Genomic DNA, 24698 nt, shown 5'->3' on the forward strand with positions numbered 1-24698 from the left:
CATGATTCTGGGTCTGCTGGAAGAAATGGTATGGATTTCATGTGGCGGATAAAGCAGAATAGATAACACCACTACAGATTGAACATGCTCGTTAGATTTCAGTGAAATGTCACTAAAGTGCACTTATCACACTATGTATGCAAAATCCTAGCTTTTATGAAAAAGGCTTAACAATATAAATATACACTTTAGTTTCAGTTACAGTTGGACAGTTTGAACAGTCTTGTTACAGGTTGTAATGGTTGCCACTTAGCGTGTACATATTCATAATTAAAACATTAGGACCACTTGGCTGTAAAAATAATCTGCAGGTCACAATGAGAGGTGTTTAGATTTCCATCCTATCTCTTCCGAGAAGAATCACATCACTCTCTCCAAACTAAATCATGTCATCTCCACTACAAGTCGCTCCAAACTCCCTTTTTACCTTTTTTGCTGTTAGCTCTTATTTTACTCCTTACCCAATGAATCTACACAATCATTTGGGACAAAGTTTTTTCAGTCAGGGCCCAGAGCCTCTGGAACAAACCGCTTGAGGTTGGGGAAATAGGACTTCTCTTCTTAAAACGTGACACTTTTATGGGAGAGCTTATTCTGAGTTCAATTTAACTGGATTTTACTTGAGTAGTACTTCTGAGTGATATTTCTTTTGCTAATTTACTGAAATCTGTTGGGTTATTTACTCATACGTTTGTTCCATTGTGTGAAGCACTTGTAACCTGGTTTTTCAAAAGTACTGTAATGTTATATTATGACTATAATCAGGGTTGTAGGCAGGGCTGCCCCTGTCTAAATGGGGGCAATGGGTGGAAGTTATTTATGCAGCCCCACGACCAACATTTTTTTAATTTAACATAGTACACCTGGGGCGGCCGGATAGCTCAGTTGGTAGAGCGGGCACCCATATATAGAGGTTTACTCCTCGACACAGCAGGCCCGTGTTGGACTCCGACCTGCGGCCCTTTGCTGCATGTCATTCCCCCTCTCTCTCCCCTTTCATGTCTTCAGCTGTCCTGTTGAATAAAAGCCTAAAATGCCCAACAAATAATCTTTGAAACATAGTACACCTAGAGATTAAGGTGTTGGCCACAAACTGCAAAATCCTCTTCAGCATTCAGCTGGGGTCCTTTGTTGCATGTCATTTCTCTTTTCCCCCTCATTTTCTGTCATTTCTCTACTGTTGCTATCAAGTAAAGGCATAAAATGTCCAAGAAATACTTTTGAGGTTTGTGTTAACAGAAGCACACTATTTCTCTCGTGAATATTTCTTTTTCTTTTATTTAAGTGGTTCTGGAAAACAAGCTGTCAAAAATGTAAAAAACTGTAATCGACAAGACATTTTTTCACCCTCAGCTCAACTGTAGCATTTCCTTCGTTACACCACTTGGTGGAGCTGAGGAGCTGTTTCTGTAACATCTGGCATCCTGCCGGGGATCAGAGCCACAAACCCTGGGAAAAGCAGTGCTTTGTCCATATAAGGCTGCAATCCATCCGCTTCCCTCTTCCTCCCCAGCTCCCTTCCTCTGTCTTTCTCAGACCTGAGGGATATTTACAGAGAGAGTGCCTCGGCCAGCCTGCCCTGCCTTATTAGGAGCTCAGCTTGTTGTCAGTACTTCTACCCTGCAGGACAGTGGTCCATCTCTCTGCTCTCAGATGAGACAAACAGATGGATGACTGCTGTTAACTTCACTTTAGTGCAAATGGACGTGAGCTCAAAGACAACAGGACTTCCACAGCTTTTTACCCAGACATCTACCGAAGCACTAATCCAGCACATGTAATGACGCTCATTTCTATTATGTCAGTCAAGTCCCTCATGATGTACTGTCCACCTGGGAGCAGCAGCAGTAGATGAATGTAACAGTCCAAACATACTGTAAATACATCCGTTTTGCCCTGTTTCCTCTGTTAAGCTCAACGTGTAGCAGCTGTTCTGATCGTCTTTTTTTTCTCCCCAGTGATGAAAGACATCTGGCTACTAGAAAACAGAACCGTACAAAGGGATGATACAATGTGGTGAAGCAGCAAAAAAAAGAACACAACCAGTTGACCACAAATCTCAAATGTGAGGACTCCATCAGTCATAGCACATTACTAAGAAGCTGGAAATCCAAGTAGGATTCAGTGTTGTGGATGGGAATAATGTTAGGATGCATCATTGTTAATGAGTAATGTAATATTCAATCAATACTTTTGTGAACAAAAGGATGGCGGTGGAAACAAATTCTCAGTGTACATAATAACCAGGCAGTCACTACAGACTTTTATTAGGGTGCAGACATCCATTCAATATATTAGAAAACCAACATGTGAAGAAAGGCTACATGGAGTTTTACTTCAAAAGGGGGTATTATTCAAGACTAATATTTATACACATATAATATACATAACCATGCTCCCTTGCAAGAGAGGAATTGACAATGAAAAACTATGAAAATAATCTTATCAATGGTAATAACCATCCATAGCATAATAGGCTTTGACAGAACAGCAATTTCTGGAATTGTGCAATGACCTTTGACCTTCAGCTATGGGTAACTTCTCCCTCCACTCACTAAGTGAGAGGGTGCTGCTCCGTAATGAGTTTGTCTGTCTGGAGGACGGGCAAAGCGTCAACGTACATCTTCTATAGCTTTGCAGAGAGTAAAGTGCTGTGGTCGACTGACCTGGTTCTGCGGTCATTTTAAGAGCATGGAGTGTGTCTGTGGTCACAAAAATAAAAATGTGGGGAAGTGCATAGGTGGAGAGGTAGGTGGGTTCAAACACTTGCATGTGGAAACAAAACAACCCAACAGAGTTTCGTGGACTTCCCCCTGTCATCAGGACGTACGTGCTGAATGTAAAGACAAGCCTGAAATGTGTTTCAGAGCTGTTTTTTACTACACCAAAATCTTGGTCACTGCTTGACAACACGTTAGATTTGAACTGTGAGTGGGGTAAATTTGTAAATGTGTGACGTGAGTGTGTTCACAAAAAAAATAAAAATACTAAAGTGGGAACTTTAAGGCCCAAGCTGCCTTGTGCGCTCATGGAATGTGCATGGAGGAAATATGTGATGCACGCATAGGAATGTGTGTGCATGTTAGTGTTCCCCTGATGCACAGTCGTCGTAGATGTTTTGTGTGTTGCGCCAGCCGTAGGCTTTCTGGCTGTTGTCGAGTCTCATGTTGCTACTGTGGGAGCCTCTCAACATAGCCACAGGCCTTCATGCCATAGGTCTTCCTGTGACAAATGGGCAGCAAGGCACACAAAAGCCACTTCAGCTGTTCACAGAAAGGCATCACAATCCAAGTCAAGCTGTGGTGTTCATGTACATAGGACATTCTGCTGCTTCTCTCCCCTTTCTCTCTCACTCTTTGGCACTGGGAGGAATGTGTAGAAGCAGCGAGAGAAGGAGGGAGGCAGGGAGGGATGGATGGAGGGATAGAGGAAGGGAGGGGAGTTCCCTGCTCTTCGTGTCTCTCTCTCCCCATCTATTTGGAGAGTTTGCTGATGACACGGATCAGTGCTCCATTTTCATCTTTAAGACGCTGGTTGTCTGCTCTCAGGTCGACCAGAACCTGGTGGTAAAAAAAGTACACATTAGAACAAAATATAAAACCAGTTTGATGATTTATTTCTTGTTTTCACGTAACTGGATTATGACACATAGGACGTTAAGATTATATATTTTAGGCACACAGCAGCAGTTAACAATTATGCCCGGTGACCAGCAGAGACTCCAGTCAAGAAACTGAAGTTACCTTTAGGCCGGCTACACACTGGATGCGTGGCGTGAGCGTGTCAGCTGCGTGGCGTGTCCGTGTCAGCTGCGTGTTTACATGTCATTTTGACACAAATACATTTCATAAATGACATTTTGATGTTTGAAAGTCTCTAGGTTTTGACATAAATGCAGATATAAATGTAATTTAAAAAAATAATAATAAATAGTTATTGATTTTCAAATATTGCACCTGTCAATACAGAACGAAATATTCTGAAGCCTATTTTGCTGTCAATACTGCCGACGTTGTCTTTGCTGTAATCAAATCAGTATATATTTATGTTTAACATGAAGCATACTACTGCTTGAGTGCAGTTTATCAAGTACAGACAAGGCTAGCAGCAGCAGTGCCGCGTCAGACACGTTTCTGGTGTGTAAAGACAGAAAAATCCACGCAGCCGCCACGCAACAGAAACGCCACGCTCACGCCACGCATCCAGTGTGTAGCCGGCGTTAGACAGAGCCAGGCTAGCTGTTTGCAGTCTTTATGCTAAACTAAACTAACCGTCTGCTGGCAGTGGATTTATAATTACCATAAAGACACGCAACATATCAAATAAGTATATTTCCCAACATGTTGAACTATTCCTTTAAAGAAAAGGACTTTACCTATTCATTCTGTATTACTGGAAGATCAGATGGGTTTGAGGTAGTTGTTAGGTAGGCAAACAGAAACATCCATTAATGTGAAAAACAACCAAATTTATCACATGTAACAGAAAACAATGATCACACCCCCTGAAAACAGGCTGTGAGACGGTGTACTGTATTAAACAACTCCACAGTGTACCTCCACAACACTGCTGCCTGCACAAGCTAAAGCCAAGCTAATCAAGCAGAAGCATGCAAAGTGTCTGCGGCCATGATAAAACTCGTATGCTCACCTTTAGCTCCTCCTCCAGCTCTGCCATTCGACGCTCCAACATCCTCCGGTCCTGATGTCAGGGAAACGTGAGGGAGAGTGGGGGGGCAGAAAGGAGGTGATGTAGAGAGGAAGACGGACCACAAAAGGTGAGTGAAAACAGGTTAAGAAAGTGGTTCAAGTGGGGAGGAGAGAGCGTCAACAGACAGCAGGGGTGGCAGTAGTGAGGCAGATGAAGCTACAACAACAACAACCACAACAACAACAACAACAACAACAACAACAACAACAACAACAACAACAACAACAGGTAACACCATCAGCTGGGATGCATTACCTTTCTTTCCAGCTCCAGCAAGGCTGAACAGTCAGTGAAGCGCTCCTGCCTCTAATGGATACAACAAATCAATAACATTAACATCACCACAACAGTTGCTTCAAATGATCACTAGAAGGCCTGTGTTCAAATAGACAAATAGACACTTTGCTGATTTGTATTTCCAATTAAAGCAAGACAACAACCACTGTGTCCACAAGTGACAATTACAGGATGATGGTAAAGGGTAAAACATAGTATACCACTAGCACAAGTAGTCATAGGGCCCTATTTTAACAATCTAATTGCACGGCGTGAAGCGCGTCGCGCAGGTGCATTTAGGGCATGTCCAAATCCACTTTTGCTAGTTTGATGGCGGAAAAAAGGGTCCGTGCGCCGGGCGCATGGTTCAAAAGGGTTGTACTTAGTGTCTTCATTAATCAGAGGTGTGTTTTGGGTGTAACATGCTATAAACCAATCAGAGTGTCATCTCCCGTTCCCTTTAAACGCCAAGCGCGTTTGTACCTTGGCGCATTGCTATTATGATGGCGGATTTGCACCGTAATATTTCTATTTGTAATCTTTTGCATGTTTATGTGCTGCTGCGCTTCCCTGTGTGTGTGTAACAAGCACACACACACGATCACTTCCCGCTGCCTCAAGATAGCAATACGCCAAGGATTCACCTGAACACTGTAAGACCAGCACGCCCGTGGGTGCAAAGATGGGCGCAGGTGCATTTGCTATTTAAATGACGTGGGCGCTGGACAGGAAATTGACAACTGCGTCGTTCTTAAACTAGCAAAGACACTTGTGTCGGGCTTTGCGCTGCGCCTGGTGCAAGATAGGGCCCATAAAGTTAACAATGTCAGTTCCCCCCGCATTATCTATGTTTGCTAACATTAGCTAACTTTAGCCACCATCAGCTACTGGTCATACCAGACCAAGTAAGGCTGTAGAGGCACAAGCCAAGTGCATTGACACGAGCAAGGATGCATTGCGTTGTTAATGAATTCATTATTTGTAAGATGATGACTGAATTAGTTCTTCATTTAAAATAATTTTAGCTTTAATGTCATACAATACAGATTAAACCAGGATTAAAAATAACACAGAGAAAGATGTTTTGTTTCCATCTTCAAAAATAGTATTTGGGATAAATAGAATAAGATTTGAGTAGACACAAAGCATGATGATAGCCACCTGAACTGAACACAGAAACAGGAAGTCAAAGAAAAAAAGATGTCAATACTGGCCACAATTGTAGAACCTGTTGACAACTGGTTTCACCACTTTAAGATTCTTCCTTTTGTCTTTGCATGGGAAGGATTACAATAACAGTTTGTGTTTAACTTTGTGTGTGTCTGTGTCGTCACCTGTGTGGCCTTTTCCAGGTCCAACCTGGTCTGACTGATAATCCTCTGGGTGTCCTGCAGCTGAGACTGGAGCTGGCTGTTTTCTCTGGAGACCTCCTCGAACAACTGACACAAGCAAACACACAGAGTAGTAAATAACTGGGACAGACAAGAAAAACTAATTTTCTGACCTCAATATCAGTTCTGTGCGCTGACCTTCTTAAAATCATTGGTGTCAGAGCCGTCTCCCTGGGTGCAGTCGTTAAAGGGCCTGAGTAGACGAGCAGAGCAGAGGTCAGAGACACCGCTATCATTGAGACTCTGCTGACAGAATAAAGAAAGAGCTTGAGTTCATACCTGGAACTCAAGCGTTGGTCTGTCTGTAAACAAAGACAAGCAAACAAGTTATGTCTGGGATCACACACACACACACACACACACACACACACACACACACACACACACACACACACACACACACACACACACACACACACACACACACACACACACACACACACACACACACACACACACACACACACACACACACACACACACACACACACACACACACACACACACCTGTGTATCCAGCCCACTGCCTGAAAACTCTTCCTCTCCACTGGGATCATTGTCATCACTCTGCAGAAGACACAGACAATGCAACAGGTTCTTATAAGACACTAAAGTCAAGTCCCAACATTATTGATTGATTATAAAAAGATGTTTGTGGTGTTCACCTCCCCGGTCCTCTGTGCCTTCCTTCTGGCCCGAGCTTGTCTCCTCTCCCTGCGCTCCCTGGCCCATCGCTCTGTTTCGCTCTCCCCTGTGCTGGCCTCAACATCTGACACGAAGCCAGACAGGGGTCGTTTAAGAGCAAATCAAATATTTTCACAAACACCACATTGTCAAGCTCTACACAAGCTCAAGCTCTTGTTAGAAGAGGGAAGTGATGATGCATACCTCTCCTGTCAGATGTCTGAGGGCGTGGAGTGCCGGCGGGCTGTGTGAGGCCCAGCAGGTCAGACTTCTGCAGACTGGCAATACGAGACCTCCAGCTCACTTCCTGTAAACACAGTATCCCCCACTATGTTATGTCACGACATTATATAAGCGCAGCCAACACAGGCCTATAACTCTGATATATGGCTCTCACCCCCTCCTCTCCCTTCTTCGCTTTTGCCTCCTTCTCTTTTTCCTTCTCTTCCTCCTCCTTCTTCTCTCTCCCCTTGTTGTCCGTCTTCATTGTCTTCTCTGCCTCCTGCAGATCTGTAAGCGTCACTCCCTTGATGCGATAAAAGAGAAAACACCGTCTTATGTACCAGACTGACACACAGTACTTTGTGTATTGAACATCTGAGTGGATGATGTCTGTACCTGAGTGGAGCGCCGGGACTGCCGTGCGTGTCTGGAGCGAGCCTTCCTCTGTGCCTCTGCCTCCTCGTCCCGCACTGGCGTCAGATACGATCTACACAAGTCACACTTTTAGATTCCACGCAGCACCATCAGGCCCACAATTTATAAAATTTAGTCACACACACATGCACGTACGCACGCACACACTTGACTCACTTGCGCCTCTGCTTGGCCTCCTGTTCGCCTGTGGCCGTGCTCCGAGAGTGGGAGGTGGTGACGGCAGACTGATCCTTCTTTTCTGTCTGTTCCTGAGGAAGTCTTATGAAGAAAAATAAGAGGTGACTTTCAGATCTTTAAGACACGCGAGGAAAATTAATTGGAAAATTTGTATGAAAATGAAATACCTCTGGGCCAAGATACTATTAAGGCGGCTGAGTCCAGCAGAGCTTGTTCCTGTGCTAGCTGAGGTCACAGTGGGGTCATCCAGTCTCTTTCCATAAGATGAGCTAGAAACAAGACAAAGCCCATTGGAAACACAAAGGCATCTTTCACAGCCACATACAGTATATACACACACACAAATTAGTGTTCACTGCTGGGGGAATGTAATAAGCTGTGACACAGCAATAATAAAAACCACACAAACAGGAGAGCAAACAAAAAACAAGACGTGGCAGTGAGCAGCATGACTGACCTGTGTAGCAAAGAGGGGGTGGAACTAGTGAGATCATTCCCTGATTGACTATGAAGGCGCCGGGTGTAAGAGGAGCTACGACTTAGCCAACTGAGAGAGAGGCAGGATGACAAGGGCACATATGCAGTGACTCAGAAAAACAGATTCTAGTTTCACAAGTGCAGAAGCATATGAAAGCACTGGCCCACCTGTTGGAGTTGTCAGGGCTGTTGTCTGGAATACTTAAGAGTCTCCGTGTAGGGATGGGCGGTACCCGAGCGAGCCTCGGCTCCTGAGATTGAGGGGTGAGATCGGTTTATCAGTTATTTTATGTGACTCGGTGAAAAGAAGCTGTAAAAGAAGGCTTTATTTGGAGTCACGTTAGATCTAGATTAGATAGATAAATAGAACTGTAACTGGTTTCATGGGTGTATAAATCCTTGAATCATGTGAGCGCCTGTAGTGCGTACCTTGGTGTCGGCCTCAGAGCTGAGGCGGGGGCTGGAGGCAGAGCGGGTCATGCCCACAACAGTCTCTGGAGGTCTGCTGGGGTCTTGGCTGGGGTCAGACAGTCCAGCTGAGCCCAGAGTCACCGAGCTGCCTGCCTTTCTCAGAGAAGTTCTCCAGGAGACCGGGGCCTCGGAGGCTGGGGGCTTGCCTGGGTCCTGCTACAGAGCCAGCAGAAGTCATCACTGTATTGTTCAGTATCAAATTCACACTTGATGTTCTATGCCTATATAATATCTCAATATATTACCTTTTTCACTTGGCTTGCGGCAGTACTCGTTGACATGGAGGTAGGAAGCAGGCTGGTGGCATTGCGTTTATTGTTCAAGTTGTTTATTATCTCTCGGTTTTTTGCTTTCTCTGCAACGGTGCAAAGGTCAGAAATGAATAAATCACTGGTAGAATCATAAAAAAAAAAAAGAGTCATAAAACCCAAATATTAATAGTTAAAGGGATATTTCACCATTGGAAAGATGAATATATCTTTAAATTGGGTCACTTATGTAGTAGAAATGTGAATTTCTTTTAGAAATTGGTGGCTTCTAGGCCGAGAAAAGCCAGAAAATTTGTTTTTGGCTCATGTGGATGAAAGACACCAAATCCCAGAATGCACTTGCTTCGCTGCTTTAGTGTCTACTCCCAAGCCACGCCTACCCTTTACAGACAGACAGTGAGACGATCAACTCAACAAGTGTGTTTTATCGTCACTTCAATCATATACACAAAACAATGTTTCACCGTGGCTCAAGTGGTGTTACAGATTTAAAATATAAAAAAAACGGCATACGAAACAGGCTACATTTAGTGCACACACATATGCTCCGTAAAGTTCAGCTAACACATAGCTACTAGCATTAGCGCTTGGTGGGCTGTGGTATAAACACCGAGTATAAACACAGCCGTAAATTTGCGTGGGATGTAGAATGGTCGGCATCTAACAGTCACAAACTCCACTAGCAGTTAGCAGTTCGTTGGATACAAGCACCCCATTTCTGCAACAGGCAGTCCGTGTTAACACAACACACCTCGACTAGTCTTACCTGGCGACAGAGCAGCAGGCTGGATAGTCCGGTACAGCAATATTTCCACAACAACAAAAACACAGCAGTCTCTGAACTTGCGTTGGGAGTTTTGCTGAAGTTGGATGTAGTCCAGTTTGTTGTCTAATGAGCGGACACTTGCAAGCAGGATTGATGGAACAGGTGGCCGGCTAGCGTTAGCTTTCCACAGACACATTCGTTCAACGTTCCCCGCTGATGATGTCTCTTTACCGGCCAGAGGCATCGAGCAACACCGCTGGTCTCCATACCCGGTGGGCGAAGCTCACGTAGTGTGTTGAGTATTCCGTCTGTAATAAAGTGTCCTGCATAATCTCCGATCTGTACCAATGTATCCCGGTGGTACACGTGTGTGGTAGTTTGAATGCACATAATTGTTGTTCTAAAATTTCCTTCGGGATGAATAAATCTATCTAACAGTTTCTGCTGAGAAGCTAAGCGATGATTCAAGATGGCTGACACTCGTTTTTACCTCGGCAATTTCCGGAAAATGGCGACAGTCCAACCCCCTATGGGCTATGCGGAAGTAGCTCCTAGTACTGGCTGTAGTCCTTTGCCTCTGGGCAAAAATCTTCCGATGACGCAAAAATCGTCGTTTTACGTCATCGGAAGATTTTTTTCCAGACCCACAATACAGAGATCTCTCCTCTCAGGGGGACATGAGGGAGGGAAGCATGGTCATTCAAAAATACTACCGTGTTTCTGCTGATACAAAGTTTAATGCTAAATCGGTGAAGTATCCCTTTAACACAACACAGACTCCCTTTAAAATACAGACAGCAGCAGCTTCTCTTACCCGACTCTGCGTCGCTCTCCGATTCGCTCTCTTCCTCCGAGCTGGAGCTGCTGGAGGCCTTCCCCTGGCTCTGCCCCGTCTGGCCTTCCTCCTCATCATCCTCGGCCGGGCTGCTCTGCAGGGCAGGAGGTGGGTGCTTCTCTCGCTCGTGGAGGCAGATCTTCTCCTTACTGCTCATACGAGAGATAGAAGTCCTGCAGGGGCGGGGCCAAGGTGGGGTGGAACAACAGGTGGCATGCAGGGAGCTGATCAGTGAGGACAATCATTCCACGTGCAGCCAATTAGAGCGAGCATGCGCTGATCAACACACGGTGGGTGGAAGAGTGGGTCACTTTCTGTGATGCCATGTGTTGCACTTCTGTCCTATCACTAGATCACCAGTTAGCTATATGTAACTTCAACCTACAGCTTTTTACCTAATCAGTTATTTTCCATAATCTTTCCTCAATATGATGATGCAAACTTTACACAAAACCACAGGGATGAGATAGCAACAGAGCATCTACATAAATGTGTGTCCCAACCACATACTGTATACTACAAAGTACATGTTTTGTACTAATTATTACAACTATTTTGGCTTTCAGTATGAAATAGAATGTCACTTATATTGTGCTTTAATTCCTAAACTACTGCCAGTAAAACATTTTAAAACTTAGTGTTAGTGAGCAATGTGTTTAAGTATCTTGATTCGTCAGTTATTTAATTTACTAGATTAGCCAAAAACAGATATTACTGTCTTGTAATTTTAACCATAAACAATATTGCAATGGATTTTCCAGAAAATTCACTGCATAATGATAGATTACATACGCCGTGATGGAGGATTTTATCCATATTGCAAACCCCAATGAGCTAGTTATAAATGCTCCTTCAAAATATATTTTTTCTTAATTAGTGCATTGTTTAATGTTCCTTAATTTTTTTTTCTTTTATCGTTTATCGTATTTTTTTGTGATGGCAGAGATGCTTTAGTAAGTTGATTACTGTTCTCTTCTTTTTTGCAGTGTAGGACAAAAGCATCAAACAAAAGTAAGTAGTTAGGTATTTTAAAGTATATATATATATATATTTAATTTATACTGAAAACAGTAACATTGAGTATTCAGTACGAAACTGGGGCACAGAATGGCACTGCCAGCTACATCTATCCAGTATGATGTCAGTGGATAGAAGCAACAAGGTTCAAAGGAATGCTGGGACTCTTAACATCATACCTGCATGCAAGCTACTAGTACTGGGATTACTGGCATTCAGCTGAGGAACAGCGTAGCGTGTGCCCACATACACACACAAACACATGCCCACACACCAACACACTGGCACTGACCTGCGTGTGCGAACTGGTACCATGGAGATTTGCGGGCTGGTCCCAATAACAGGAGTCTGTTTCTCTTTCTCGCTGCGTAACTGAAGAGGAATATAAACACACATAAACAAAGAGAACATTCGCCGCTGTAACACTATCAATCATATCAGGTTTATCTAACTGAGTGAGATAGTTGTGGAGCTTCGTTGAAGGGAGACTCACAGCGTTCTGCTTCTTCTGCAGCTCCTCCAGAGTGTCCGTCAGGTTCTCATCTGCTACATCCAGAGGTGTTTGGCCCTACAAGGACATTCACAGTGCATCATCAGTCATGGCACCAATAAAGGCTTCAACAGTCTATGCAGAGCAAAGGTGGTTTGTCTCGCACTCACCACATTGTTGACGGCACCCATATCACACATGTTGTCAGCCAGCAGGGAGCACACTTCCTCCTGCCCCCAGTGAGCTCCTGCATGCAGGGGCGTCCACCCGTCAATGTCCCTGCTGTCCACATCCACCCCACACTGTAACAGCACCCTGAAGAGGGGAGGAAAGACGGAGGAAAGCCAACAGGAGGGGGAGAAGATGAAGAATACCCAGGAGGAGAGGCTATGAATAAAAGCTGTTTGACTTGGTGTGATACCAAATTAAGACAAAAGCTAACAAGCTGTCATGGCTCTCATGTGTGTAGACTGATTCTCACTTCAGGACTTCAATGTAGCCTTTGGCAGCGGCAACGTGCAGAGCGGTTGCCTTGGTATTTGGGTGAGGTGTGAGGGTGCCACCTCCTGCCAGCACTGCCATGGCATCCTGGAGCATGACCCTCTCCTCTTCCTTCCTGGCGTTGTCCACGTCTATTGCTGTGATGCACACGTGAAACGGTGGCAATTGAAAACGCAGACACAAACAAATCAGATTTTAGACCTTTGAAAACTTTAAAAAAAAATCTCTTGTCAGTTTAATCTACAGCACATACTGTGGGCTGCAGACAAACGACAAAATATTCAACTTCATTTCATATTAGTTTCTTATAGTGGTCATCTGTGGTTTCAGCTGCATGATGGATCTTAGCACTGTGTGTATTTGACAGTGATAAAGATACAAGCCTGGAGCCTTAGTACACTTTAGTACTATGAAGGTCACAGAACATTTGGTACACAGTGACTCTGTCCTCATTTCTATTTTCTGTCGCCTCTGAGCAGGACATGAGCTTTAAACGAGACCACAGCACAAAAAATGCAAAGCAGGTTTTGGCGCAAGCTCTGTATGAGTTCCTCATTTATTCCGCTCCTAGAAGGATTAACTGATGCCAAAGCTGTTGAGAACCATTCATTCAAACCACATGCAATATACAAATACCTAAAAGCACCTTATCATCAACACTGTGCTCACGTTGTTACAAACATCAGCAGCCTTCAAGCTGCCATTTGCAAATTATGATCCAATATTTCATGTACAGACACACTGTAAAAATGTTTCAAAGACAAAAGAAAGCCTCTACCCATCTGTGAAACTACAAACTGCAGAAAGTTCTCAGTTCATTTTGGCATAATTACTTAACATACTGGATAGATAGCAACTAATTATTATTATTATTTTTTCATTTCTTATTTTGAAAAAGTGTATAAAATGTCAGTACATAGTTAAAAAAATGTCCATAACAATGTCCTAATGCCCAATGTGGCATGTTCAACTGGCTTGTCAGATAGTTCTCATCCCCTACGGGCTGAATTTCAGATGTTGCCATCTGGATCACGCTTTATACTCCCAAAACTCAGAACAAATAGATACAAACACTCTTTTGTACCTGCAGCCATTCTACTTTTTAATTCTATAAAGAACCATAGATAACTTGTTTTATTATTTATGTTTTTAAACTGCCTGCATTAGGCAATCTCTGCATTGTGTGTTTGATTGTGTATGTTTATATACTATCTGCTGCATAACAAATTGCCCCACTGGGGGACAAATAAAGTAACTTGACTTGACTTGTTTTAGTCAACAAACAGTCCAAAACTTAAAAAATATTCAATTTACAATGCAATAAAACAGAAAAAACAGCAAAACCTCACATTTGAGAAGTAGGAACCAGTGAATGTTTAGCAAATGTTTTTGTTTAAAACATGATTAATTAAATAATTAATTATAATAATAACATAAACCTGTCGCATTATGTACTGGTTATCATTAACATGTCTCAACAGGAAAGACAAGTTGCAGCATTGGAGTGGAGGTATTAATAACCTGACGGAGCGATTCCTCACCTTGTTTTTTGATTTCCCCTTTGAGAAGTCTCACCATGACGTCTTCCGTGGCCACGTCCAGAGGAAGCTCTCCTTCACTGTTCACCGCCCCGACGTGAGCGCCATGCTCTATCAGGTATCTTCAAAAACAATACACGGTATACAGTGTCGAGTTGAGAATGAAACAGGTAAACTACAATATGACGACACATTATATTTCTTAAATGTATAAACACTGACATCAGCATTGTTTTTACAATTCCCTGCAATATTATACATATTATTCACGACCACAGCATTTTAAATCAAGTTTTTCAAGTAATTACTTTGGGGTATTTAAGTTAAATGGCAGTCATGTGTCAGTGTGGTGACGGTCACTACTCACTTAGCGATCTGGATGAAGCCACAGGAGGCTGCAGCGTGCAGCGGAGTCCAGCCCTCGTTGTCCCCTCTGTTGACATCACTCCCGCTCTCCACGAGAAACTGCACCATCTCAGCATTTTCATCAATGCAGGCCTGCCAAAGGACACACAACCACATGATGGATTGCTATACAAGTGTTTATTGTTGGTCGTTTATTATGAGAATCCCCACTACGCACATTTAAAAAAACAGAAACCAGACAGCACACGTCAGACAGACTCCAGTTTCAGTACAATAGAGAAGATCTTAGACACCATTTTGGTTTGTGGTGAAAGTCAAAACTGCAGACACTGACACACTTCCAAAATCTATTAAATTCATCTAAAGCACTGGGGCTAAAACAATGACTACTGTGTCTACTTGTAATGACTTTCTTTTAAGTGGGCTGCTAAAAGCCCTCAAGTACTTTTCAAAACAGTCATTTTGTGGCGAGAGTGAAACAGCAAATCTATTTAGCTGCTTTTCCTGAAGCGAAGTCGAGCTAGCCCAATGTGACCCAACACAAGTCCCGAGATGAATCCCATGAGGACCTCATGGGATTATGTTATATGTTGCTTTAATATTTATAAGACAAAAACTAGAGATGTTCCAATACTGCCTAAAACGCTGGTATCGGTATCGGGAAGTACTGGACTTTATGCACCGATCCGATACCACGTAATAAAGCCCTAAAGAAAATCTACTTTAAAGTAGTTTATTTATGTTCTTTTTCCGTTATAACTGACTGTCAAACTGCATAATAAAAAAAAGTTCTGTGGCGTTCATGTTTCACAAAGAGTTTAACCTGAGCCAGACCGACAACAAAGATAGAAATAATATCACATCCATACAGGAATAGTAGTATAAAGTTGTTAAAACATAATAAAATATATGACACACTGGTATCGGATCGGTACTCGGTATCGGCCGATACGCAAGTTCAGGTATCAGAATCAGTATCGGGAAGCAAAAAATGGTATCGGGCCATCTCTAACAAAAACTCAAAGGGTCGGATCTGTGCATGCCTCTTTTATACTGCAAAAAAAAAAAAAGCTCTGGTTATTAAATTCATTCTTTAAAAAAAAAAAAAATCATAAAACTTGCCAGTGGGTTAAGATTATTTCCACCTGTTTTAAATACAAACATATTTCAAGAATTTCTTATAAATAACAACTAACCTTGAAGCAACACAGAATGAGGTAGATTTCTACACTTTCATCAAAGGAAGTTGATTTGTACTAGGAAAAGATTGCAATACCTTTCCAACAGTGGTAGTTTTTTATATATATTTTTATATTTAGGTTGTTTACAGTGTGCATTAGCAACTAGCTCTAAAATAGATAAAATAATGTGAATGCCCATAACAATTTCCCAGAGCCCAAGGTAATGTCGTCACATTACGCGTTTTGTCTGAAAGTCGTAATTTTAAAGAAATCCTAACATTTGTGAAGGGGGAACAGAGAATATTAGCACATATTTGCTTGATAAATGTCTTCTATTGATTAAGCAATCTATTAATTAAGCAAAAATAGTTGATAATTTATATTATTATTTTTGTTGGTTGACTAGTTGATTAATCATCCCTGCACTGAGCACACAGGAAGTTAATTTATGTACTTAAGAAAATAAGTAAGTAAGTAAAATGTATTTATATAGCGCTTTTCACAGATAAAAAACCCACAAAGTGCTTTACATAAAACATACAATGTGATACATATGAAAACATGATACATATGAAAACAAAGTACAACTAAAATCACAAGGTAATATCTAAAAATAAAGTGCAGAGAGGTCATCCAAAGGCCTGTTTAAAAAAAAGTAACTGATTTTTAAAAGAGTCCACAGAGACAGCAGACCGTATTGGAATAAGGGTTTTAGAGTTATAGAGAAAAACAAGACTAGGAGTCAACAGCCATGTTAGCGGGCGGCCCTGTGAGGCTGCGAGACACTGTGGTGCTTTAAGCTAAATGCTAACATGCCAACATGTTCGGACCAGTGACAATGCCGATGTTAAGTAGTTATAATGTTTACCATGTTCACCATCTAAGCTTAGCATGCTAACATTTGCTAATTAGCACTTAACACAAAGTACAGCTGAGACTGATGGGAATGTCATTAGTCTTGTAGGTATTTGGTCATAAAAAGTAATGTTAAGGAGATATCTTAGTCTGGACCAAAGTGGTGCACCGACAGACCTGCATTGCTATCCCCAGTCATGGCGCCAACATGGCTAAAAAACAAACAAACGTAAGAACATTAAGATTTAAACGAGCAGGTAGCTCTAAAACAGATAGAAATCAGCCTGAATGGAGTGTAAATAACTAAAACAACACTTTATTTGGGTGGGATTTATTAAAAAAATCAAGCCAACCTTTATGGATTCCTAATTTCTCACTGTGATACTACCTAAACAAAGACCATCCCTAACAGCTGATGAGATGACATTTGCTCAGAACAAGACTGACAGCATTTCAAGCCATTCATTATAATCAGTTACTCTGCAGGACGCCACAGCAGCAAGTGTCTGTAGTCACACAGAACTGTGTCCATCAGCCTGTCTTAAGCCATCTAAGAGGCTTTGCTTTTGGGCTAAATGAACTAATCACAAAGCTGCTACAAGTCTCCACCCTCCTTCGTAATATAAGATAATTAGTCAGGTAGTAGGGTGGAAAAAACAAAAACGTGGTTGTGAGTCTGAGATGAGGCTCGTAGTACAAAGCAGAGCCAGAACCTTGCAAGTCAAAAGCAGCGTTCACTGGCAGCAGAGGGGGATCCCTTTGAACAAGTGGGTGCTCCAAGCTGAATGAATGAACAGAGGGCACTTCTTGCGCCCTCTGCATTACGAGGGTGCACACACAGCCACCCAACAGACTCCTTCACTGGGTCATCAAGTGACTCATTGTGGAAATCGTCTTTGACAACAGCAGCTTGTGCTGTTTGAGGAATGTTTTCCATTTCTTCATCCGAAATCCCTTAAGTCCCCACCATGGGGAATTGGCAAGGGGAAGAAGAAAGAGAGACAGAAGAGGAGGAGTATGAGGGGGGGAGGGCAAAGGAGATAGAGAAAGCATAGTGGAGAAGAGAGAAAGGCTTTGGATGGAGAGGATGGAAAGTTTGGAAAGTGTGGGCCTATATTTAATTCTGGTTGCCAGACAACCGATGAGCAACAGGGGAGAAAGGGATGGAGGGCAGGAGAGGGACCACACTGGATGACAATCCAATATGTGGTGGATCAGCCAAAGGGAAGGCACTTTCATCCAACATCCAAGGAGGAACATGCTCACTGACTCATCTGAACCGGTCATGGGAAAGTAACTTCATCAAATACACACAATTGGCTTAAATTAGGGGGAAAACACCAATCATCTCTAAGCATGACGTCACTGCGACAACACAGCTGAACCACAATTCAGCTCCAAGGGGGTGGGGGGCAGGAAAATTAAAAGCACATATTTTATGTTGACAAGCTTGCTAAGATATAAAAGTAAAATCCATGTAAGTGCTAGTTCAATGTATGAGAACAGGCAAGCCATGTGTTTATGGCACGCGGTATCATAAAAGCAGAGGAAATGCTGCATCAATGAGGGCTTGTGTGACAGTGATGTTGTCCAGACTGCTCCTCTATGTTATGACTGAAGACAAGGGGAGGGAGGGACCTTAAGGCATTAAAACTGGAACATGATCATAAGTGCACTCAATTTGGGACATGCAAAAGCAACAATCCTCAAACTGAGATTAAAAACTGAAGGTTAAATCCTCCTCTTTGTTTCTGTGGTAGTCAACAGGCTTCCATTTTGCTTTCTTCCTTGAGAAAAACACTAAAGACCTGTTGATCAGATGTTGAAAATGACCTACTATTTTACTGAGACTCCACCAAGGACTGTGTGAGTCAGTGCCTTTTAAAGTCTAAAATGATCCCACAGGCTCTGAGGTGACCGGTTTATACCGCTCACTCATATCCCTATATCTCTATATTGTATGCTAGAAAAAGAAGCCTATAATTTAGCTCCTATATACACAACAGTGTGAATGGCCCAGTCTACCAACAGGCTAATAAACTAACACAGGCCAGTCTGCTGCTGCTGGGACTTTTAAAAACACATATAACGTTAGAGATGATAAAGTGATGGGTTCAGTTTAAGCTAACGTTACAGTAACTGCTATGTTAAAATCAACGTGATTACCTCTCCGTTTTTACCTTTAACTAACTTGACCTAACTCCACGATAAGTTAGGTTAATGCTTCTTCGCTGTGAGGATACGTTGAACCATTGCCGCTAGTAGAGCGACAGATAGCAGCAACTCAACGGTTAACTAAAAAACACGTACATTAACACGATCATTAACAGCTAGACAGTTACGTTAACCTTCCTACCTGATGAAGCGCTGTCAGTCCATCTATGTTGGCGTGGTTGATGTCAGCTCCCTGCCGGAGTAGCGCTGCCACTTCCTCCCGGTCTCCGGCGGAGCAGGCAGCCATAAACACGGCTCCTTGTGCGAACCGGACTTTCGCCCGCCGCGTCCCGGAACCGCTCGAAGTTTCCCGGGCCTCCAATCCCGTCCGATCCGTCTCTGAGCCCAGCCATCGCTGCAGCTGATCCTGCCGTCGCTGTTTGGCAGCTTCGGACCGGGAATGGTCAGTAGCCGCCATCTTCCCTGGTCTGTCCCGGACAGATTCAGCTCATGGTACGAAGAGAAGCGGAGTGGTTGGTTTCGGTTGAGTCTGCCCCGGGCTGTGCCCCCTGGTGGAGACAAACTGGAACCGAAGCCGTGAACTTCACTGCGAACTTCTGACTTGTGGCAGTCCTATGCTGCCTTCAAGTGCTACTCGGAAAGTATTTTCTTCGTAATATTGTACTGCATTTTATTTTATTTTATAGAAAAAAAATAGATATTAAATGTCACTTTCTCGTAGACTAGGCTATGCTTTACAAGACAATAACTTGTGTAGCTGGATCGGAGAAAAACAACAATAGGCCTGCACAAAGTAAAGTAAGGGCAGGCAAATAACCCCAATGAATGATTAGTGATTTTAAAACAAACTCCTGTATTTCCTCAGTATATTTCATCTTAGCATATTTTATTTTAGGTGGCGTGAGCAATATACCATTTCTAAAACAAATTCTTAATATTTTGAGATTTTACAGTTCTACTCATAATTTAACTTGAATTGTTTGAATGTGTGTACTCTATTTTGTATTTACAAAATGTGTTGTTGTTGTTGTTGTTGTTGTTGTGCACAAATAAAGTGATTGATTAATTATTCTCACACACACACACAAATAATGTCATCAATTATGATTTAGTGCAAATTCACCAATTCTGGACATATAGTGTGTCTGGGTGAGAATCAGAATAAAACCGTTTACTTTGACCCTCACAAAATTAGTGACATTTAAAAGAGTGAAATTATAACATAACATCCAAATACACGTTTTACAATAAATCACAGATGCCATGCCCTCCATCTCAAAACTTCAGAGGCAGACTATTGCCTACATAATACAATAGACTGTAAGGAGGTCTGAATAAGTGTGTCCAGTCCTCAACTTTACTGTTTCTCTATGGTTTTGGTTCACTCTCTTCAGTGTAACGGAAACCCACTGTACACTACCTGCTGAGCACCAAACAGCAGACAGACGGACACAGTTAGCTAATGGAGCATTTAGCAGCCAAAAAGCCAAATATTTACCTAAGAGTTGGCAGAGAACAAAAACAGAGTTAAGAGAGTGAATATTGGACATGATTCATCAGGTGGATAGAAACACGACTCCAAAATGAATGATAATGTTGCTCTGTAACTGCTGGATGTGTAGGCTACTAAGCAGCTATTTGCTAACAGGTTCAACTCAATGATATGTCATGTTGTGTTCACAACTTGATTTTGCTGCCCCCAAGTGCCCGGCCATACTACTGTAGATAGCAGCTTGATCACTCACAGAGTGTGTACCTGGCGTTTAATGTATTCTGGTACCCTCAAAAAAACAAGTAGGCCTAGCTGCAGTCTTTGTAGACATATGGCAGACATGGCTGAAAACTTTTAAGTTATAGCCTATGTCTGTGTAACAGCACCTTCACCTACTTGTCCTACAGTAGGCTACCTGAGAGTCAAGGACATAGCAGACTCCACGGGGAGAGTGTAGGAGAACATCATGGAGGCCAACCTGACAGGAAGCCGGTTGCTTAACGACTGCGCCAGGCTCTTCCTCTCCATGCAGGCCTCAACTAGTGCTGCAGAGGGAGGCAAAGGGTCAAGATGGTTACAATTTACCTTCTATATTCACAGAATGAACCTGCTTTATGCAACACCATTCATGAGCTAAACAGGAGACATATGTTAAAACATGTAGCCTACATCACATTACCAATTTCAGCACGATAGACTTGTAAGCAAATACAACATTTCCTTATGTACACAAGTTGTGCTCTGCTCTAATCCATGTTTGAAAAGGGAAATACTATCGGATGGAAGGTGGGTCAGAAAACAACCCATAATATGTGTCATAGTACTGTTTCAATACCAACTAATGTGTATGCATGACTTCAAAGCATTATACTTTACATTACAACTGACTAGAACTGCAAAGATTATTCAGTTTAGAGTAAACTGGATGTTGAGGACAAAACCAGACCTTTGAAACTTTTCCTACTCTTTATCATTGTTATTGTCCTCCTCCTCATCTTTATAATCCTCATTGTCTTTATTATTAGCCAGCAGGGGCCTGTCTCTGTGAGGTCCATTGAAATGAAGCAATCCTGACAACGGAAGAAAAATATGATCTTTTCCTTATCTGTGATCAGTGGTGATGTAATTTCTTAATTAGTTAAATTATTCAAGTCATTTATAATAATCAACACATTTGTAAATGGTGATTTTGTAATACCATGTTGAGTATGTACTTAGAAATTGCCAAAACATTAATACATAAATAAACAAACAAATGAGTAAGGAGTAACAAAAGTCTAATCACAAGCAAAAGCAGTCTATTGATTTGGTGAAATGGTCACAGGAAGCACAGGTTCTGATAGCATATCAGGATGATACTGTGTGTACATACTAGTACCTTCTGGCCAAAGGACACAGAATCAATTAAGCTCGTTATTACTGACCTGAACAGAGCATAACATGATTTGGAGGATAGAAAAAAAGTAAACTACTGTTTCTTACCATTATTCTGTGTGTGTGATATGTGGATCAGGAAGGTTGTAATTAGGGATGCACCGATCCGACTTTTTCAGTCCCGATACCGATACCGATGCCTGGACTTCGTGTATCTGTCGATACCCAATACTGATCCGATACCGTTGTTGAATCAATAATACACTGTATACTTTCCACCTTATACCTTCCTTGGAAGAGACTAAAGGCACCAGACTTTCCTAACTAAACATTACTTTCCTAACTAAGACAAAATAGCATAGATGTAATGTATTGAATTATTTATTTGTCTCTCAACTCTTCCAGCATGCGACACACGTGCGACAGAGGAAAAAAAACTAACAAATATCGGATCTTAATATCGGATCGGTGTACCCTAGTTGTAATCAAGTGACCTACCATTGGGTCTGGAGGATAAAGTGCCCTGGAGATTCTGTAGAGGTTGGTGAGAGTGAACTGAATGCTTGTGTTGGTGAATCGCAGCTCGTGCATGTTGGTGGAAGTGTCTCGGGGGCAGATGTCGCTCTCTCCGGAGAACGGGGACACAGTGATGGTATTTTTCAGCTCATACTGCGGCAGGTTGTCAGAGATTCCTCCATCAACATATCGCTGAATGATAAAGATCAATATTAGCATCAGGACAAACTGAGACTTCTTTGAAGCAATGTTTTCAAAATGTTGACTGTAAATCATATTTGGCCACAGAGCAAACATCACACGGAATATGATAATAGTGACATCATATCCTGTGTATTGGTTAATGATTGTCAGTGAGGTGAAGGGCATGGTGTGTGTGTTAACAGATAAGACCAGAGTGACATAATGTTTTCTGAATTTGAATTTGAGCCACAGTCAGAGAGAAGAGAACAACCTTAAAGCCTGTACCAACATGGTGGTCACATCTGGCTCTGCCACTCTCACATTTTGGCCGCGCACACACACACACAGGCACATTAAAAGCCATCACAAAGGCCACAGAGGGAGGGTGGGAGCGCTGGTATTGCTCAATTAAATTGCCATGAAAACCTTTGCGCTAGAAATATGTCCAGCAAAATAAATAAAAAATACAAGTTCTGCTTTCCCTTTAGTTTGAGATCTCTGACAAACACTGACTGTTGAGGAATTTTATAATCATTGTTTCCACCCATGTGCCATTCAGAACAAACACATTCTTGAAGAAGGGAGGCCTCTGACTGGGGCAGTTACAGTACAGATGAAGAAAGTGCCAAATGTTACAACAACAAAACACAATGAGAGGAAATACAGTACAAGGTAGACCGGTCATTACACCTCTCCAACAGCAATACCTAATGTACAGTCCTTAATTTAAAATCCAAGAAAGTAATTAAGGTCATTTCTTTTCATTAAACCAAATATAGAATATTGACAACATAAGGACAGTGCCACATGCGATCTTTGGTGTTTTTTGCCCCCCGTCTCCTCCCAGGCAGCGCGGCAATGGTTATGTTTAGGGTTAAGGTTAGGGTTAGCTGCCTGGAAGGCGCCGTTGGAGGCAAAAAACACCATCGAGCGCCACATGCTGAATAATATTGATCTACTCACCACTCCTTGCAGTGTGGGAGGAATGATTGTTAGAGGTGGAATTACAGTTGGGTGATATATTGATATTATGTTGATATTACAGTGTGTATCACAATGTCATGATGTAATTAAAATAAAGAAGAAGTATACACTCACCTTGTTTTTTTATTAGGAACACCATACTAATATCGTGTTTGACCCTATCCTATCAATATGGGCCAACATTTCTAAAGAATGCTTCCAGGACCTTGTTTAATCAATGACACAAAGAATTAAGACAGTCCTGAAGGCGAAAGGGATCCCCCACACCATTACACCACCACCACCACCACCACCACCAGCCTGCCCAGTGGTAACAAGGCATGACGGATCCATGTTCTGATTCTGTTTATGCCAAATTCTGACTCTACCATCTGAATGTCTCAACAGAAATCGAGACTCATCAGACCAGGCAACATTTTTCCAGTCTTCAACTGTCCAATTTTTGTGCGTTCGTGCAAATTGTAGCCTCATTTTCCTATTTTTAGTGGAGATGAGTGGTACCCGGTGGGGTCTTCTGCTGGTGTAGCCCATCCGCCTCAAGGTTGTGCATGTTGTGGCTTCACAAATGCTTTGCTGCATACCTCTGTTGTAACGAGTGGTTATTTGAGTCAAAGTTGATCTTCTATCAGCTTGACTCAGTCGGCCCATTCTCTTCTGACCTCAAGCATCAACAAGGCATTTTCGCCCACAGGACTGCCACATACTGGATGTTTTTCCTTTTTCAGACCATTCTTTGTAAACCCTAGAAATGGTTGTGCGTGAAAATCCCAGTAACTGAGCAGATTGTGAAATACTCAAACCAGCCCATCTGGCACCAACAACCATGCCACGCTCAAAGTTGCTTAGATCACGTTTCTTTCCCATTCTAACATTCAGTTTGGAGTTCAGGAGATTGTCTTGACCAGGACCACACCCCTAAATGCATTGAAGCAGCTGCCATGTGATTGGTTGATTAGATAATTGCATTAACGAGAAATGTAACAGGTGTTCCTAATAATCCTTTAGGTGAGTGTATATATTTCTTGAAGCTGCACTTTCATATGGCTCTTTGTAGTTTTGCTTATTTAAAGCTAATGTACTTGCACTTACTACTTGTTGTCTGGAGTTTGCACCTTCCGGGTTGAAAGCACTTAATTGGAAGTCGCTTTGGATAAAAGCGTCAGCTAAATGACATGTAATGTTAAATGCTGTCTTTTTCTGTTCTTAAAGGATGCATTACAGTGAAATGACTGTTATTACCTACTATTAGGGCTGCAACTAACATTTTTTGTCACTATCGATTCATCTACAGATTATTTTTTTCCCATGAATCG

At 42.3% G+C, this 24698-nt stretch overlaps 2 protein-coding genes across 20 annotated transcripts; both read right to left on the bottom strand.

Annotated features, from left to right (window-relative positions):
• Positions 1 to 2237: 2237 nt before the first annotated feature.
• Positions 2238 to 19411, bottom strand: zmp:0000001167 (protein phosphatase 1 regulatory subunit 12A). 19 transcript variants are annotated; one of them, XR_004897861.1, is made up of 25 exons: positions 19018 to 19411; positions 14627 to 14757; positions 14263 to 14381; positions 12702 to 12858; positions 12391 to 12535; positions 12224 to 12298; positions 12023 to 12102; positions 10693 to 10886; positions 9089 to 9198; positions 8802 to 8999; positions 8541 to 8623; positions 8353 to 8442; positions 8063 to 8164; positions 7875 to 7976; positions 7680 to 7770; positions 7459 to 7587; positions 7266 to 7368; positions 7043 to 7146; positions 6885 to 6944; positions 6516 to 6679; positions 6321 to 6425; positions 4916 to 5016; positions 4651 to 4882; positions 4376 to 4392; positions 2238 to 3560 (listed from the first exon to the last, which is right to left on the bottom strand). XR_004897861.1 is itself a non-coding variant. In XM_031282588.2 (25 exons), exons 1-24 carry the CDS (start codon positions 19291 to 19293, stop codon positions 4390 to 4392), a joined length of 2667 nt encoding a protein of 888 aa, XP_031138448.1. In that variant the 5' UTR covers positions 19294 to 19410; the 3' UTR covers positions 2238 to 3560; positions 4376 to 4389. The 19 variants fall into 19 exon arrangements, 14 of the variants coding, with proteins under 14 accessions (XP_031138448.1, XP_035859076.1, XP_035859072.1 ...); XM_031282588.2 differs by having other exon boundaries at positions 4651 to 4701; positions 4966 to 5016; positions 6516 to 6623; positions 19018 to 19410; XM_036003183.1 differs by lacking the exon at positions 4651 to 4882 and having other exon boundaries at positions 4966 to 5016; positions 6516 to 6570; positions 6657 to 6679; positions 19018 to 19410.
• Positions 19412 to 20739: 1328 nt separating this feature from the next.
• On the bottom strand, positions 20740 to 23406 carry LOC116038562 (patatin-like phospholipase domain-containing protein 2; the record flags this gene model as incomplete). Its single annotated transcript, XM_031283069.1, has 3 exons — positions 20740 to 20873; positions 22197 to 22410; positions 23365 to 23406. Coding segments are annotated over 3 exons (390 nt in total), but the record flags the coding sequence as incomplete, so codon positions are not given.
• Positions 23407 to 24698: the final 1292 nt, after the last annotated feature.

Source organism: Sander lucioperca, chromosome 7 (assembly GCF_008315115.2).
Source record: "Sander lucioperca isolate FBNREF2018 chromosome 7, SLUC_FBN_1.2, whole genome shotgun sequence".
NCBI lineage: Eukaryota > Metazoa > Chordata > Actinopteri > Perciformes > Percidae > Sander > Sander lucioperca.